This window comes from Alosa alosa, chromosome 13 (assembly GCF_017589495.1).
Source record: "Alosa alosa isolate M-15738 ecotype Scorff River chromosome 13, AALO_Geno_1.1, whole genome shotgun sequence".
Classification (NCBI taxonomy): Eukaryota; Metazoa; Chordata; class Actinopteri; order Clupeiformes; family Clupeidae; genus Alosa; species Alosa alosa.
Window position 1 is genome coordinate 8,969,708 of NC_063201.1, and position 17,250 is coordinate 8,986,957.

Here is a 17,250-nt window from a genome sequence, read left to right on the forward strand (position 1 = left end):
CACATATATTTCACACACACACACACACTCTCATACATACATACACACACACATACTCCACACACACACACACACATACATACACACATACTGTATACCCTCATAAACACATACACACACATATCTCACACACACACACGCACCATACATACATACATACACACACATACTCTCTCACACACACACACACACATACATACATACATACATACATACATACATACACACATACTGTATACCCTCATAAACACATACACACACATACCTCACACACACACACACGACTACATACATACATACACACACACACACACACACACTCATACATACATACACACACATACTGTATACCCTCATAAACACACACACACACATACTTCACACACACACACTCTCATACACACATTACACATATTTACATTACATACTCTTTACACTCCCCAGCGTTCATTATGAATCACAGTTAATCAACGACATTTTATGAGCTTACTGGTGGCCAGGGTTCGGAACTGTTCAAGGAACGAAAACGGGAAATCGAAACGAACGGACTTTTACGGAATTTTACGGTGGAACGGAAACGAAACAAAATGGTCTTCAACTGTTTCGAACAAAACGTTATTCTGAAATCCACAAAACCGTTAATAACGTTTTTTAAGTTCTCTATATAACAGCTTAATAATTTGATTTCTGCAGTTTGAAATAAAAAATCGCATTAAATGGACCTTTGGTCCAAATGGGTATATTTTGTCTTGCTGTTGTAGTGTAACCTATCCGGCTGCCACTTCAGGATCTTAGGCCAGCTCAGAAGCGTGGCCAGTGTTTTCTCAAAGTGTGGTCCGTAAGCTATCCCAAGTGGTCCTCATGAGCTGTTGTAAAAATAATATAGATGCTTGTTTGCAATATTCAACCAACTTGTATGTAAATCCAAAGTTCTGCAATACTGCCTATGTAAGCTATGCCAATTTAAATCATATGAATCCTCTGACACAATAAGCAAGGTGCAAAGACAATAAGCAAGGTGGGTTCAGTGAGTAGGCCTATTGTGTCTATTAACTATGTGGTCCGTGAGGTTTTTTCTAATGGTTAAGTGGTCCTTGGTCTGTAAAAGTTTGAGAAACACTGGTGTAGGCTACTGAAACTGATTTTGGAAATTGTTTGTAGCCTATGCGCAATAGCCTATTTTGCCTGTCCGCGCTTTGTCGCTTTAAAGTCGGATTTGAAATGTTTGCGCAATTACAGCCTATTCTATGTAGCCTAGAAGAGTTAAACAGGAAATTTGAGATAGGCCTTGTCAGCAACAGACAGGTTCGTTTATAAACAGGGTTGGAATTATAGTGCAAGCCTTTGAAGATCTCCATATGGATAAACCCAAAAGGCTACAACCAGGTAAGGAGTTTAACGTGATCCAGAAATATTTTTGATAAGAAATTATTTATAGGCATAGGTTAGGCCTACAGTAAGTCTGTAGGCTATGGGATGGATAGCCCATCTGAATGTTTTGGATGCCGCCTGTGATTTATTATTTTTGGCCATAGCTACGTATAGGCTAAATCAAGGGGAAATAATGAGTAGCCTACGCCTATTCTAAGGTAAAGTCCACAAAAATAGACTTGATAGGCCCGCCAAACACTGCCGGAACTTTAAGAACTTAACGATATTTTTGCGTTCGAACCGTTCAGGACCGATATGTTGGTGGCGGAACGCATGCAAGAACAAAACGCAAACATCGGCCTATCTGAACCGCTCGAACGGAACGCTTTGAAAAATAATTTCGTTTTCAAGCAGTGCTGGTGGCCTTATCAGGCGCATATTAGACATCACAATGAAACATAGCACATCAAGCCACACAATCCACACACACCTTCGTCTTTTGTTCTTAATGTTTATGCTGTCCTAAATTAGATAAGCTCATCTGTGTAGGTGTAGCCATTGTCACTAGCCACTGCAGAATTTCACGTCGCTCACATGATGATGTTTTGAGCTGGTGTGTGTGTGTGTGTGTGTGTGTGTGTGTGTGTAGGACCTGAGGAGGAAGGCGGCTCGCCTGGTGTCGGCCAAGTGCACGTTGGCAGCTCGGGTGGACAGCTTTCACGAGAGCGCAGTTGGCAAGGTGAGGGCGAGATGGAGAGATGATCAAGAGGACCCCAACAGCATGCAAAGGCTACTGTTGGTGCTGGACATGTGATGCATGACGGGGAAATCACCTCTCCGGGTTGTTCATTAACCTGTCTTTCTCTGTGTGTGTGTGTGTGTAGGTGGGTTATGACCTGAAAGAGGAAATTGAGAGAAAATTTGACAAGTGGCAGGAGCCTCCCCCAGTGAAGCAGGTGAAACCGCTCCCAGCCCCACTGGATGGCCAGAGGAAGAAGAGAGGAGGCAGGAGGTGGGTCTCTCTCTCTCTCTCTCTCTCCTCTCCTCTCTCCTCTCTCCTCTCTCTCTCCTCTCCTCTCTCCTCTCTCCCTCTCTCCTCTCTCCTCTCTCTCTCTCTCTCTCTCTCTCCTCTCTTCCTCTCTCTCTCTCTCTCTCTCTCTCTCTCTCTCTCTCTCTCTCTCTCTCTCTCTCTCTCTCTCTCTCTCTCTCTCTCTCTCTCTCTCCCTACCTACCTATATATATATATCGGTCTCTCGCTCCCTCTCTGTCTCTTCTGTGTTTCTGTTCTCTGTCCTTAAATTGTGGGATGTGTATGTGTTGCATTCTTTCATCTTAATCTATTGTCATTGTGTCTCTTTCTCTCTCAGATACCGAAAGATGAAGGAGCGTTTGGGCCTGACTGAGATCAGGAAAAACGCCAACAGAATGACATTTGCTGAGGTGTGTATGTGTGTCTGTCTGTGTGTGTGTTCCAAAGTTATCCTCTCCTGGCCTGTTCAGCAATTCTGCCATGTTGTATGCATGTTAAAAATCAATGACTTTGCCAAAATGTTAACAATATATCAACATTACAATGTAATGTTTACATTATTCTGTTTGATTGGTCATGTCTGAATATCTCCTGTATCTACACTCTGTCCTGTTCACCTCGTTGATGCTGACTGTCTTCCTGCTGGTGGTCAGATTGAGGACGACGCATACCAGGAGGACCTGGGCTTCAGCTTGGGTCAGTTGGGCAAGTCTGGCAGCGGGAGGGTGAGGGCAGCACAGGTCAACGATGCCACCAAGGCCAGGATCTCCAAATCCCTGCAGGTAAGGAATAGAATCCACACACCAGTGTATCATGGAGAAGTCTCTATAAACGCCACACACACACAGTGTGTGTGGAAACACACTCTGTTGTTTCAACAGAGTTAGACAGCAACCCATGGGAAAGCTTGACAAAAGCATAGGTAATAGAGCTGCACTACCCTCTAGTGAGAGCTTGTGTGTGTGTGTGTGTGTTTCCAGTTTGTGTATGTTTGTCTTGAGCCGCTACCTTGAGGCAATTTCATTTGTTCACTCCATGTAACAAAAACGTTGACCGTGTGTGTTGTGTATATGTGTGTGTGTGTCTACAGAGAACCCTGCAGAAGCAGAGCATGGTGTATGGAGGGAAGTCCACAGTCAGAGACAGATCCTCTGGAATCAGCTCCAGTGTCGCTTTCACACCCTTACAGGTATGGACTGTGTGTGTGTTTGTCACTCACACACACACACACTCTCTCTCTACAGATGTGGACAGGACCCCCCAGTCCCCTTTAACATGCGCGCGTGCACACACATGCCTCACAGGATGGCCTAATAATACTCCCTTGTTACCCCCTGTGTGGTTAATGTTGATGACACACACACACACACACACACACACACACACACACACACACACACACACACACACACACACACCCCTTCTCAGGGCATCATCAGGTCATTACAGCCACATCAGGAGACTCAGTTGGCAAGTCAACATGAATGAAGTCAACACTCCCTCACCTCCGCCTCTGTCTGGACACAACTGTTTTTACTGACCCTGAGTGCCCACACACACACACACACACAAAAGTGTTTAGTTGTGGATTAGGCTTAATATGTGCACAGAAAACTGTGTCAAAGTAGAGTAGGCCTATTGGAGTCCAGCTCATGAGTTAGTTGTAGTAGATGTACAAAATGAAGGTGTAGATGGTCAGTGTGGTCACCATCATCTCACAAACTTTATTTCTTTCTCCATCTGTTTCTCTCTCTCTCTCTCTCTCTCTCTCTCTCTCTCTCTCTCTCTCTCTCTCTCTCTCTCTCTCTCTCTCTCTCTCTCTCTCTCTCTCTCTCTCTCTCTCTCTCTCTCTCTCTCCCTCTCCCTGGCCTTCCACCCTCAGGGTCTGGAGATTGTGAATCCTCAGGCTGCAGAGAAGAAGGTAGCAGAGGCCAATCAGAAGTACTTCTCCAACATGGCCGAGTTTGTCAAGGTCAAGAAAGAGGGAGAAAGCAGTGTCAAGCCTTGAGAAGTGGATGGACACATGCACACACACAGTGTTGATGTATGTCAGCTTTGTGTACGTTATGAACACAAGCAGATTTGACCTCCAATGCAGCTGGTGCTGTCAAAGGTCTGTGCGGAAAAGTTGACAGGTTGGATGGACATGCAGGCAGACAAACAAGACCCTCCCCTGGATGAGAGGTTGCCATGGTTTTTATTTTTATTTTGTGATTTTGTTTGATGCATTTTGCTTTTATGTGTAAATACATGTAAGTTTCATTTTGATTAAACCATTCAGATCTATGGTAAAATTCTCAGTTATGTGTTTGTTTTGTGTGTGTCAAAACAAAGAGCTGTGCAGTTATGGCTTATTTATAGGGTTACCAAGACAACATATTTACCCAGTGGCATATTTCGGTCATGCAGTTTGAGATGTGACCATAGTAAATATTGCAGTAGTTTCTGAATGAATATGCATGTGTCGGCACTATGTGTTGACTTCTGGTCAGATCAGGACTTGGTGGATAGAAATGAATAAATACTTCCAAGTCTGAAATGCAATGTGTCTAACAGAGATGCATGTATTCTCTTGCATTTCATTTTTGGCAAAGCGGCTTTAGGAAAAGACCTTGGCAGATGTGTAACAGAGCAGCCAATGCATTAGTCACAAAAGGGTTTCTGTGTAAGGGTTCCAAACTGCTTTTGGATGTCATCACTTTTTTTTTTTTTTTTTTTTCTTCCTGCGATGTCTTGGTAACCTCATCAGACTGAAGGACATCTTGAGTTTGACCAGTTGTTTAGTTGGAAGAATTCTCAGAGCTCGTAGATTTCCCTAGCCGACGAAAATTCCGTAAATTTTCCATCTGTCACTCAGCGTGACACACAATGTTGCTGCTGGGATCTACGTGTCACGCATGTTCTCTGTAACTGAAATGCTACAGGTAATGTGATCTGCCTAGCAATCCGCTCCCTGTCATGCTGGTTTGGTTTCTGATCTGTCTGCAGGCACCTGTTTGGGTTCACTTTTGGGCTGATGTTTGGATTTCTGATTTACTGCAATTCCTACATATCAGCAGAGATTGTACCTTATTCAAATGAATTAAAAATCAGTTCCGTCAATGGAATGCAATGGTATCATTCTGCTGAATCGTGTTCAGAGACAACACCGACAGCTGTTCACAAAAGTATTTTATTGAAATTGTACAATCCTCTTTTTTCCCCATTTCAGGCTTACTGAATGGCATATCACATGCTATCCTGACAGTGTCAAAAAAGCAAAGATGAGAAATCAACTCTATACATAATTTTTTGTACTTATTTTTTGGAGAGAAATTCACATGTTGTCTGTCAGCTGCCCTTTCCTTCCTTAAGCCAAAAATAATTTCTCTTTTTTTAAAATTTCTACACAGTTTCTTAACGTTTCTTTTTGAAATACAGATTGTGGGTTTTCCCTCCAAAAAAAATGAAGGAAAATGCAATTAAGAAAACTCACTGAGGACACCTTTTTTAACTAAGAGGCTTTAAACGCTTACGCACACCGAGTAAAAGGGAAACAATGATTCTTTGTAAAGTGAGTGTGCTCGCTCCTATTCGGACAAATGAGAGGGAATCTGTGAAAGTTGGTTTCCAAAATGAAAGAAATGCATACAGGGGAGGAAGGGTTTTCTCTTTTTTTTTATACATATTCCAGAACTGTCCGAGCTTTCCACATGACAAAAAAAGATATATAGATATACTTCTTTTTTTAACCACAAACAACCTACACACGGTTAGTGAGAAAGAGGATAACTCCCTGCATCTGATTTATTTCTTTTTTTTTCATTATTTGTCGTCATTATTTGATATTCTCTTTTTCAAGAGGGATGCTCACTGCTCTTGTTGAAATGAACAGAGGCAGCAGTGGAACGAAACGCTGAGTTGACTCAAGGGTGAAATTTTTATAATATATATATATATATATATATATATATATATATATTTATTCCACATTTCTTTGACAGAGAGAGGAGGCAGAGTAGAATTCAATTGCATAGCAATTTAATTAACATCTCGTCCTCTTCAACACAGGACTGGCCCTGTAGGGTACCGGCAGTGGGGAGGCCTACGAACAACTACAGAAATGCTTTCAGAAAACATCCATGAGACTCAGGTAGTACTCCTAGTCAAATTACACTGGTGGTGGTGGTGGTGGTGGTGCGTTGTTTTTTTTTCTTTTTCCCAATTGGAGTTTGCTTTTTGTGTAGTCTGGTGGTGCTGGGGGATTGAGATAAAACAGAAGTAGCGGGCAAGAGGACTGCAAAGAGAGGTTCAAATGTTTGTGTGTAAACAGGCACTCGACCCCCTCCTCTCTCGTGCTTCTCCCCGTTTAAGATAAAGGCCTACTTTACAACCAACGTTTTTTCTTTAAAAAAAAACAAAAAAAAACATTATCACGGCATGGAGTTCAATCTCGGAATGTCAACAGCAGCACATTCTCCATGGCGACCAGCTCATCTCCCATCTGCCCTTGCCCCGGCCGCTTTCTGCGTCTCCTGCCCCCGCCCCCTTGCCCCAGTCTGACGGTCACTGCAGGTCCCGGTCCTCCAGGTAGCGGTACTCAAATGTGAAACCCTCCTTTTTGCGCTGGCCCCACTTCTCGTAGTCAAAGTAGATGTATGTGCCCTGAGGGAGAGAGGAAACCGACACACACACACACACACACACACACACACACAGTGAGTTTACTGCTGCAGACACACGGACTGCTGCTATTGCTAGCCTGGAGGCTCTGTTGCCTTATGTCAAGGACAACTAACTCAAAACAACAAAGAGAAAAATAATGGCGACATAAAAAAAAAGTAAAGATTAGGATCCCATCCCCAAGTGAGTGACAATGAGAATAAAATGACACTTTCTGCATGTTTTGCTTTGTGAGGCTTTGTTTGCTGTTTGCCTGTGAGATCACAGGTTAGATACTGAGGTATGGGAAATGAGGTAAACCAACCTGTTCAAACTCGTCAGTGATGGTCTTAGGCTCTTCATGTCTCTGAAACCACATCATGTACTTGGTGTGGAACCTCCAAGACTGCTTCTTCAGAGCTTTAGCGGACAAATACTGAGCCTTTGTGCCCTAGCAGATCAGAGAGCAGCAGGATTATTCACACGCACATAGCAAGGCAACAGAACACCTAGAGTAGGCTAGGTGATGATAGAGGTGACTGAGCAGGAGGCAGCTTGTGTGTGTGTGTGTGTGTGTGTGTGTGTACACATGTGTGTATTCTGAGACAGGCCGCCTGTATTGACAAAGGTGGCAGAGAATAAGGACTAGTGGATATCGTGGTAGCTTGTGTGTGTGTGTGTGTGTGTGTGTGTGTGTGTGTGTGTGTGTGTGTGTGTGAGAGAGAGAGAAAAAAAAAGAGAGCAAGCCATGGCACAGACCTCCAGGTAGTAGAAGATAAAGAAGAGGGTCTCAGTGGACAGTCTCTGGTAGAACTCGATGGAGTCGGAGTGGTGGGGGGGGACCTGATGGTGGAAGGGAAGAGTGGGACACGGGTTCCTCATCAGGTATTGCCTGTGGAGGGGGGGGGTTAGTACTCAATATCACAGCTCATTAACACACAGCCAGCTTTAGGGCAGTTTAAACGATCAACAGGGCAGAATGTCTCACTGCTCTGTGGTTACAACAGTCAGTCCACTAACCCGACCAGCAAATACATAATGGTCAATTAATGCTAACCAAGCCAATTATGTTTTTTCTCCAGCTGTCACACAACCAAAATGGACGCTGCTGTTATCACTACACTACTCTCAGAGACGCACAGGTGAGGCGTGTTTGTGAGAGTGTGTGCGTGTGTACCTGATTCTCTCGGAGTCGGATGGGTGAGGCATGTGTGTGTGTGTGTGTGTGTAGGAATGTGCGTGTGTGTACCTGATTCTCTCGGAGTCGGAAGGGTGAGGTGTGTGTGTGTGTGTGTGTGTGTGTGTACCTGAACCTGATTCTCTCGGAGTCGGATGGGTGAGGCGTGTGTGTGTGTGTGTAGGAATGTGCGTGTGTGTACCTGATTCTCTCGGAGTCGGAAGGGTGAGGTGTGTGTGTGTGTGTGTGTACCTGATTCTCTCGGAGTCGGACGGGTGAGGCATGTGTGTCCACGCAGACTCCTGCATGGCCTGCTGGTAGAGCTGCTCTTTGGACAGGGGCGTGGGGCCCAGTGGACACACCCCTAACGACGGTGGCAGATTGACCTCGGAGACGGCTGGCTGAGGGGCCACAGGTGGCCCGCTAGGGGCCGAGCTTGTGAATATGTCTGAGGAGAACAGAGCATGTGTGACAATCACTCCTTATGTATATGTGAGGGTAAGGGTTAGATTTTGGTATAATTTATATCTGTCAATATTCTGAAATACTGTGTGTTCTACCCCTCTTAGTGGTGTGTGTGTGTGTGTTGTCCTACTCCTCTATAAGAGGAGAAAGGAGGTGTGTGTGTGCATATATGTGTGGAGTTGTACCTCTTTCAGGGAGATGTATGGAGGAAATCTCTCCATCCATTCCTGTTACCATAGCTGCCCTCTTTGCCATAGCAGCCAGAGAACTTAACGGCTCAGGGGCCTGATGGAGAGAGAGAGAGAGAGGGTCAAAAAGAAGAGAAACACAGACTGTGTGTCTCCCAGGGTCACCCAGCTCTCAACACACCTCTAATACACTTTGCTGTTACATAACACACTTTTAAATATTTCAGACTGCGTATAAATAAAGAGAGTCACTCCGGGGGCAAAGCTGCAGACAGCAGCACACTGCACTTCCCCTGCTCCCAGAGACAAGCTCAGAGGCCAGCGTGCCCATCGCTGCACCTCAAATTACTAAACGTCCATACTAAAATGGGCTGAGTGGACACAAGCACTGCCATAAGACAATCTGTATTACAGTGCTGTACTGGCAGGACAAGAACCAGTTATGAGGAAGGACTTCCTAACGGGTGCAGACTAAGGGACAGAGCCTGATGTGGGTCAGTTCTACCCCAGGGTCCATGTGGTGTGTGTGTGTTTAGATAGATAGATAGATATATAGATAAATAGATAGATACTTTATTGATCCCCAAGAGGAAATTCAAGATATGGATAGAAGATATTTAAGATAAATTCAAGACAGTTTATATGTGTGTGCGTGCGTGTGTGTGCGTGTGTGTGCGTGTGTGTGCGTGTGTGTGTGTGTGTGTGTGTGTGTGTGTGTGTGTGTGTGTGTGTGTGTGTATGAGTTGTGGTTGACTGGGGACGCACCTTGATGACCTCAGAGTTTGGTGTGTAGGAGTGCGGGCCGTTGAGCAGACTTCCACCACCAGGGGTGTTGTCCGTGAACGAGGGAGAGGGTGAGGAGGGTGGAAGGGTGATGGAGCTCAGGAGACTGGGGCCGTTATCCAGCCTGAGAGAAAGATGGACAGAGAGAGGGTAGGAGAGAAGAGATATGGACAGAGAAAAAGAGAGGGGGGGATGAAGAAAGAGATACAGAGAGAGAGAGAAGAGAGAGAGAGAGAGAGAGAGAGAGAGAGAGAGAGAGAGAGAGAGAGAGAGAGTGTGTGTGTGTGAGAGAGAGAGAGAGAACAAGAACAATGATTATGAGAGCAAGAGAAAAAGACAGTCCAGAATCAATATTTCAGACTATGAAACAGCTCCATATTTTAACCACACACTTCATCTAGTTAATTCAGTGCTTTTTAATCCAGAGGGACTTCCACTACAGAAGTGCCATTAAATCAGCCTTGTGCTCAGAGGAAATACAGCTACTTGTCAGAGCTGTTTCATTAAGAGATAAATAATTAATGTGTTCACTCACGGTGGATTGCCCGAGGAGCTTAGAGATGAGGGCTGGCTGCTTTGTGATTGGCTACCGCTGCTGAGGGTGGAGTCAGGTGTGTTGTCCGCGACAATGGCACTGTAACCTGGACAGCGAAGAACGAAGGAGGGTGAGTTTCGTCATCCCGTAAAACAGTTCTGACAGTTTTGGGATCTTACAGGCACAGGCTACACCAGGCGCGTAACGGCTTCTACACACAGCTGCGTGCATTGCAGTGCTGGAGATGCATCCCATCCACTTTACATGGGCTCACGTCATCCGTTGCCGAACTGAATTGTGGGTTTGTTGCGTCGCATTTCTCCCGTCGCTCGCGTTGAGAAGTTCAGCTGTTGCTGCACTGACAGACGGCACCGGCCAATCAAGCCAATCGACCGACGGCACCAACCAATCAAGTTACGGTTATACTTCAAGTCATTTGCATGGCTACCGTCGGGAACACCCACTGGCATGCGTTGACAAAACGCAACTGTGTGTAGAAGCCGTAACTGAAGCGCTGCGAATGCTGCAACAATCCAATCCTTCAATGCTTCCACTACAATCAACGGAACTGGCTATGGTGGCCCGTACAGTCGGAAAAATTAGACCAGTCTTCTAAAATTCTTTTTTTTACGCTCCGCAAACAGAGCGCTTCAAGTGTGCACACGGTGTAGCCTGGCTGTTAGCCACCACAAACACAATGCATTGACCATGGACATGATTCCTGACATATTAATGTATAGATATATATATATATATATGTATATTTAACAGCTGTGTGAATATGGATGAGAAAAACAAACGCACTGAAAAGGTTCTCACTTGTGCCTCCATTCTGTTTGAGAACACTGGGAGGTCTGGCGGGCGCTGAGTTTCCCCCGACTCCTGAGCCCGCTGTCCCTGTACTTCCTCCGTTGCCCCCCATGAGGCCCACGCCAGCGCTCGAGCCCGGGGCAGAGCCCACGGGGCTGAGAGGTACCTGCGGTGCCCCCTGCAGGGCCGACTGTCCCTGTTGCACCAGGCTCAGGATGCTGCCGCCCAGTACCCCGTGCCCCGGGCTGGACCCTAGGAGCCCCAGAGACGAGCCGGTGCCGTTGCTGGTCACGCCCGCGCTGCTGACGCCTCCTCCAACGCCGACCATGACCGAGCTCGCCGTGGGGACCGTGCTGCTGAGGCCGCCACTGCTTCCGCTCCCCACCGGACCACCGGGGGCGCTGCCCACTCCGCCCGCGGCCGCTTGGGCGTACGGTGCCGGCGTGGACGTGGAGAGAAGCCCCGCCATGGTGCTCAATGAGCCGGTCATCCCCGACAGGCCCAGGCTGGACATCTGCGACGAACTGCTGGTCACAGTCACGCCACTCTTCCCCAAGCCCAAGCCAAGCCCCAGGCCCAGGCCCGAGGCCACCGCGCTAGGCCCCGAGGAGACCAGGGGCTGGGAGTTTGGCGTGGCTGGGGCGGGGGTGCTCGAGCTGGGCAGGGAGGGGGTGCTGGAGGTGGGGAGTGTGGGGTGGCTGGGGGGGCTGGGGGTGCTGTTGGAGGGGATGGGGATGGGGGTGGAGGGGGTCTTGGGCTGGGTCTGCTGGGGCTGTTGCGCTGGCGGCTGCTGGGACTGGGACTGAGGGGGGTGCTGCTGCACGGCGCTGCTGAAACTGCCCAGGAGGTTGCTCCCGCTGGACACGGCTGGTCCTCCCCCGACAACTGCGGCCATGGAGACCGACGAGGGCGTGGATCCAGAGGAAGAGGAGGAGGAGGAGGAGAACGACAAGTGCGATGGGTTCCCATTCTTCACAGGTGACTACAACATAGACCACACAGAGACCATAAGTCTATGAAAGACCTTCAGAGTATTAGAGCACAATGGTGACTTGGAAGAAATGCTGTCAAAAAAACAAGCAGAAATAAAAAGATGTATACAATCAGATCTGCTTGCTCACAGAACTGTAATATTTTCTATAAAGCCTTTCTATATAAAGCCTTGCATGGCGGTTCTTACCATTCTGGCAAGATCATGGTTGAATACCAAATACTAGGTTGACTGTGCCTAGAGACGTCCCTGATAGGAAGCGTCCTCACCTGACTAACTTCACTGTCGGTGGACCGCCCTCTTTTCTTGTCCTCTTCAGAGTTCTCCTAAAACAAATACATTCCTAGTATCAATATACACACAGATACACACACAGTAATAACACATCAATAACAATGGCCCTTAACACAACAATAGAGTTCATCGCAGACCCAAGGGAGAGTAGAGGAGAGGCCTGGGTAACTGATGGAGGAGAGGAGAGGTGGGTGTGGGGTGTTGGGTGCAGCGAGAGCGGCCTCAGGCTGATGGAGGAGCAGGAGGCCTGGCGGGCTCTGTGTAGAGGAGTGGTGAAGGAGACAAATGAGGACCATGTTAGGGGCGTAACGGTACACACAATAAAATAATCACGGTTTGATGTGTACCTCGGTTCCGTTCATTTTCAGTACCGTAAGCCTGTAGGTACCGCTAACTTAAAATTCACTGACAACATTGCTGATGCGCAACGGGAATAGTATTTTGAAAAGATGTCAAATGTTTTTGACATTAATTGATTAAACATATGGTCTACCACTTAATATGTTTGTGTGAAAACTCAAATTTGAAACATGGTCTGCAAGCAAAAAACAACAACTGTTGATACTGTTATAGACTGCATTTGGTACATTTGGTACACATCTGTATTAAACCTAAAGTCCTTTACCTAAGAGGTTCGGTACGAATACGTGTACCTTTACACCCCTACACCATATGAGAGACGACATGAGTTGTTGGAAGGAGGAGGGGGGACATAGTGAGGGAGGAAGGAGGGGAAAAGATGAAAGGCAGGAAAGGAGAGCTATCAGGGGAGCTGGGGAACAGACACGGAGGTACAGAAAACACTAAGAGAGGCAGATAGGAGATCGGAGACAAATCACTGAGGTGTGATATGGGTGATATCAGAGATGAGATATTATACGGTTCTTCACAATGCTAGTAGAACGCTTCATTGACTTGAATGGGATTTCCCAACGTTCTACGGTAAAGTAAATTCATGAAATTACCGCTGCAAAAATATAGTACCCGCTGTAAATGGCAGGGGGTTTTGTGCTTCTGATTTATGTCTTTCATATCACTCCGCAAGTAGTCTGGTCACTTCTTGCAATGGAACTTCATTCAAAAGTGAAAGCAGACGGTTGATCAGCTGTGTTCTAAAGAATGTTTGATTCAAGTTCCGCATGTGTTGCAAACCATTTGTTTCTCAGCTAAAGCCACGACAAAGTGGTAACAAAGAGACATATAATGTGGAGTTTATTTTTTCGTTTTGCCAAGAGGCAAGTAGCCGTATAATAAGCGGGATAATGTAACATAACGCTGGTCATTATCGGGAAAATAAGTCCAGCGAAGCTGGCGCGCCGGGGTCCGGTTCACCCTGTCGGGACTTATTTTCCCGATAATAACCGGTATTCCATACATTATCCCTTAATAGACACAGGTGGTTATCAGGGGGAGAGAAAGGAGGAGAATGGAGGTGAGATTTGGGCAGTGGTGGTGAAGAGCTCGAGAGAAGAGAGAGAAGAGATAAGAGGGGGAGGAGAAAGAACGTTTTGTGAGGAAGAGCGAGTTGTTTACCGCGGTGCCGGCTGCAGGTGATGGAGGGATGGGCGAGGAGGAGGTGGTGGAGGTCGGCGTGCTGCTGGACTGCAAGAACATCTCATCCTCCAAGTTTGATTGACCTTGAGGTGAGGTGGCCATCAACGCCGCCGCTGCCCGAGGCAGGGGAGGGAGACAAAATCATGACAGAAACATGTCAGGAAAAATCTGCTGACCACATGTTTCAGTCAATGATGTCCCCAGTTTCTGTCTTCTGACACTAGAGAGACAACTGCACAAATTCCTTCGCATGTTGCAAATTTGCAAATCAAGTTTCTTCTGATTCTTAAAAATATTGTTGAAAGGTGTGTGGAAGATACAGAATAATTAGGTGTAACATACAACTTAACTTGACTATGAACGAACAGCGGCATTATAAAAAATTGGAAAAAAAACACACACACACACACACACACACACACACACACACACACACACACACACACACACAATAGCAAAATGTGGACAGGACACATATCTGTAACCATTCAAACTTACGGATATCTTCTAGGTCCAGGTCGTCGTAGAGGAACTCATTCTCCTCAAAGTCGGGGTCCTGGGAGGAGTCGATGTAGTACTCCACGTCATCTTTGATCTTATGGATGGAATCCACCTGAATTGAGTCGTTGTCAAGCATTCGCAGGATGGTCTCTAGCATGCGGATATGGTACCGGTGGCGCTCGATCAGCCTCTTCAGTTCCTCTATGCGCTCTTGTTTCTACAGAGAGGAGAATAGACGAAAGAGAGGAACATGGAGGAGGAGAGATGAGCCCACAGAGGAGTTGAGAAGACAGAATAAATAGAGGTAAGAGAAGGAAGAGAGGAAAGAAGAGATGATAGAAGACATGACAAAGAAAAGAGCAGAAAAGAGAGAGGAGGAAAGAGGAGGTGTTTAGTGCATAGTGGAACTGAAAACTTTTGCCAAATCTGAGGAGGTTGGACGATGATACTGACATCTTTGTCTCCCTTCTTTTTCCTTGTTTGGACAGAGAGGGACTCCACTTCACTCTCAAACTGGTCCACTTGCATGTTTAGTGTGTCTATCGTATTCTGAGAAACAAACACAGATAAAGGTCAATTATATATTCATGCTTAATTCCTTGCGTTCAATACAATAATATAATGTCAGTTTGCTTTGACTACATATTACCTCTAGTTATTGGCAAAATGTAACAAAACCTGACAGTCCTAAATAATCAGCAGGTTTTATAATTTCCGCTCAATTTCAGCTATAGTCAGCTGTTCATGCTGTTATGTTAAGATGTGTTTATGAGTGATTATCTTATTGCTTGTGCTGGCTATCAGTAGCTGTAGCCCATAGTTACCGTTAGCCACTGTTCCGTTTCCTCCTTCTCCTTCTGAGCGGGGTCCACTTTCTGGGCCAAACCCAGCCCTTCCTTGGAGTAAGCTTTCGTCTTTGTCTCCCTCTCCACTACTTTGAACCGCTCCATTTGCTGCACAGAGGAGAGAGTTAGTTACTGCCGTTATCTGGTCACTGGAAACAGAATTCCACCAGTGCTGTTTGTTTCTAGGTCAGTTTTGAGTCTGGAACAGGATCAGCTGAGTGACAAATATACTGCAGTTTGAATGGGCAGCATTGACAGGAGGCTTTGCATACAAACACCATAATACATTTCTAAATCATAGAAGATTTACCGTCTCTATCAATTTGCGGTTCTCCACTAATTGCCTCTTATCCTTGATCTCGTTGGATGCCACCCATGTCTTAATCTGGTCTCGTAGTCGCTGTAAGGGCATCATAGGGAATCATTACTTATCTCATACGTAGTCATAAATATATTTCATCTTGAGAGTAGGGCATATTTTACTGATGTACTGATGAAAATGTTACAATTAATTGGTTGATGGATGGTGCCTGGGAAATTAAATAAACACATTCTCACCTGGAGCTTTTTGATTTCTTTCTTGAGGTCAGCCTCATACTTCTCCTTCTGGTTGGCATTGGCTGCATTGTGTAACTGAAGGATCACAAGGTTTGTCAACACACTGCTGTCCTGGAGATTTTATTCCTTTAATAGATACATCAGGCCTATACTAAATTCTACTCACCTTTTGCCAGATGTCTTCAAACTGCTCAACACCCTCTGCGACTTTTTTCAAACATCGATCTATTTCACCTGTTTCAAAGGTCAGAGACATAAAAAGAGCTTCACGTTTGAATGTGCAACTAGAACAATGAACGCTAGCGTCACACTATATCCAATCATGAAAGATGCTGCTGAGATCATTTCATCATCCACATAAAGAAGAGACTCACCTTGGAGTTTTCTTTTATCAGCCATGGCTTCGCTATGATACTGTCTTCATACCGCCTATAACTGCAATCAAAATGACACATGACATTAGCTCGACTAACCGCGGAACTACATAGATCTGCAGGACATGCAAAGACTAACAACTTCAGTCCGACTGACAGATCATTTAAAAGTAGCACTACGGTGAAGACTAAGGCTCTGTTAACGACAAGTGGTCAACACTTGCTAAATAAGTACCGTAGGAATGTTTAACGATTGTTTCATATAATATTCAGGGGGAATGTCTAAGTTAACTTGGCTTGCTTAACTAAAACATTTTCCCCGACAACCCTCTGCATTGGAACAGACAGAGCTACAAGGGCTGGATAGCATAAGCACAACATCTGTGTCGGTCAAGCACTACAGTAACTCCATGTCACTTCATATGTCAAGTACAGCTATCGCCATCACATGAAACGATAGGGTAAAATAACAAACGTTACCTACATATCGTTATATTCGAGTGCCTAGCTTGCTAGCTAGATAGCATGGTTTCTTATCGTTGGAAAACAGGTAACGTTAGCTAAGCTGACGTTTTACAGTGTGAATGCAAGGAAACTACAGATACTATTAACGTCGTTAATAACGCACGTATTAATCTGGTGCAGTTACGGTTGAAGGCAATAACAGATGCAAAGTTTTAAGCCATGTTAAAGCTAACAGGTTAATGAAATGTGAATATTGCAAGCTAATGCTGAAAAGGGTAAGAAAGCCAGCTAACAGTTAGCTAGCTCACTAGCTAACGTTGCTGCACAGTCAAGCTAGCTGGCTAGTTCCTCCAGAATTACGGATGATGAGTTCAATAGTGGACCCAGTTTAATGTATATATGTTCTATACCTTCTGTAAGTTATATTAATGTCGTATATCTTTTTGTTTTAGTAGCCACGTCCGCGATTACCGAGCCTTCTTTACTTCAAATTTCAATGTTTTCTTCTCGTCAATCTCTTCAATACAGTACATTAAAGATGGACGCTAGGCCCCTCCTCCAAAACGTGTTCCCGCCTCTAATTCTCAGTAAAAACGACTATTGGTCCAAATAATCTGTCATTCATTTGATGCAAATTGACAGCTTCCGCAGAATCGTTGTCGAGATTG

The 17,250-nt window shown here is 45.5% G+C and overlaps 2 protein-coding genes across 6 annotated transcripts in view; one reads left to right on the top strand and one right to left on the bottom strand.

The window, feature by feature from the left end:
• Positions 1-4,695, top strand: part of prpf31 (PRP31 pre-mRNA processing factor 31 homolog (yeast)) — a 12,010-nt gene extending 7,315 nt beyond the window's left edge. Inside the window, exons 9-14 of the mRNA XM_048260657.1 lie at positions 2,021-2,110; positions 2,256-2,383; positions 2,739-2,811; positions 3,055-3,183; positions 3,492-3,590; positions 4,284-4,695. Coding sequence (XP_048116614.1) covers positions 2,021-2,110; positions 2,256-2,383; positions 2,739-2,811; positions 3,055-3,183; positions 3,492-3,590; positions 4,284-4,409 — 645 coding nt within the window. The 3' untranslated portion in view covers positions 4,410-4,695. The remainder of the gene's footprint in view (positions 1-2,020; positions 2,111-2,255; positions 2,384-2,738; positions 2,812-3,054; positions 3,184-3,491; positions 3,591-4,283) is intronic.
• Positions 4,696-5,557: 862 nt separating this feature from the next.
• On the bottom strand, positions 5,558-17,126 carry cnot3a (CCR4-NOT transcription complex, subunit 3a). 5 transcript variants are annotated; one of them, XM_048260652.1, is made up of 19 exons: positions 16,993-17,126; positions 16,118-16,178; positions 15,910-15,977; positions 15,744-15,818; positions 15,496-15,585; positions 15,165-15,293; positions 14,794-14,889; positions 14,338-14,557; positions 13,819-13,922; positions 12,423-12,542; positions 12,261-12,317; positions 11,010-11,982; positions 10,191-10,296; positions 9,638-9,779; positions 8,870-8,969; positions 8,472-8,667; positions 7,802-7,934; positions 7,368-7,493; positions 5,558-7,045 (listed from the first exon to the last, which is right to left on the bottom strand). In XM_048260652.1, the coding sequence occupies exons 2-19, from the start codon at positions 16,140-16,142 to the stop codon at positions 6,947-6,949; spliced, it is 2,859 nt and encodes a 952-aa protein (XP_048116609.1). In that variant the 5' UTR covers positions 16,143-16,178; positions 16,993-17,126; the 3' UTR covers positions 5,558-6,946. The 5 variants fall into 5 exon arrangements, with proteins under 5 accessions (XP_048116609.1, XP_048116608.1, XP_048116613.1 ...); XM_048260651.1 differs by having other exon boundaries at positions 13,819-13,952; XM_048260656.1 differs by lacking the exon at positions 12,423-12,542.
• Between the last annotated feature and the right edge of the window lie 124 nt (positions 17,127-17,250).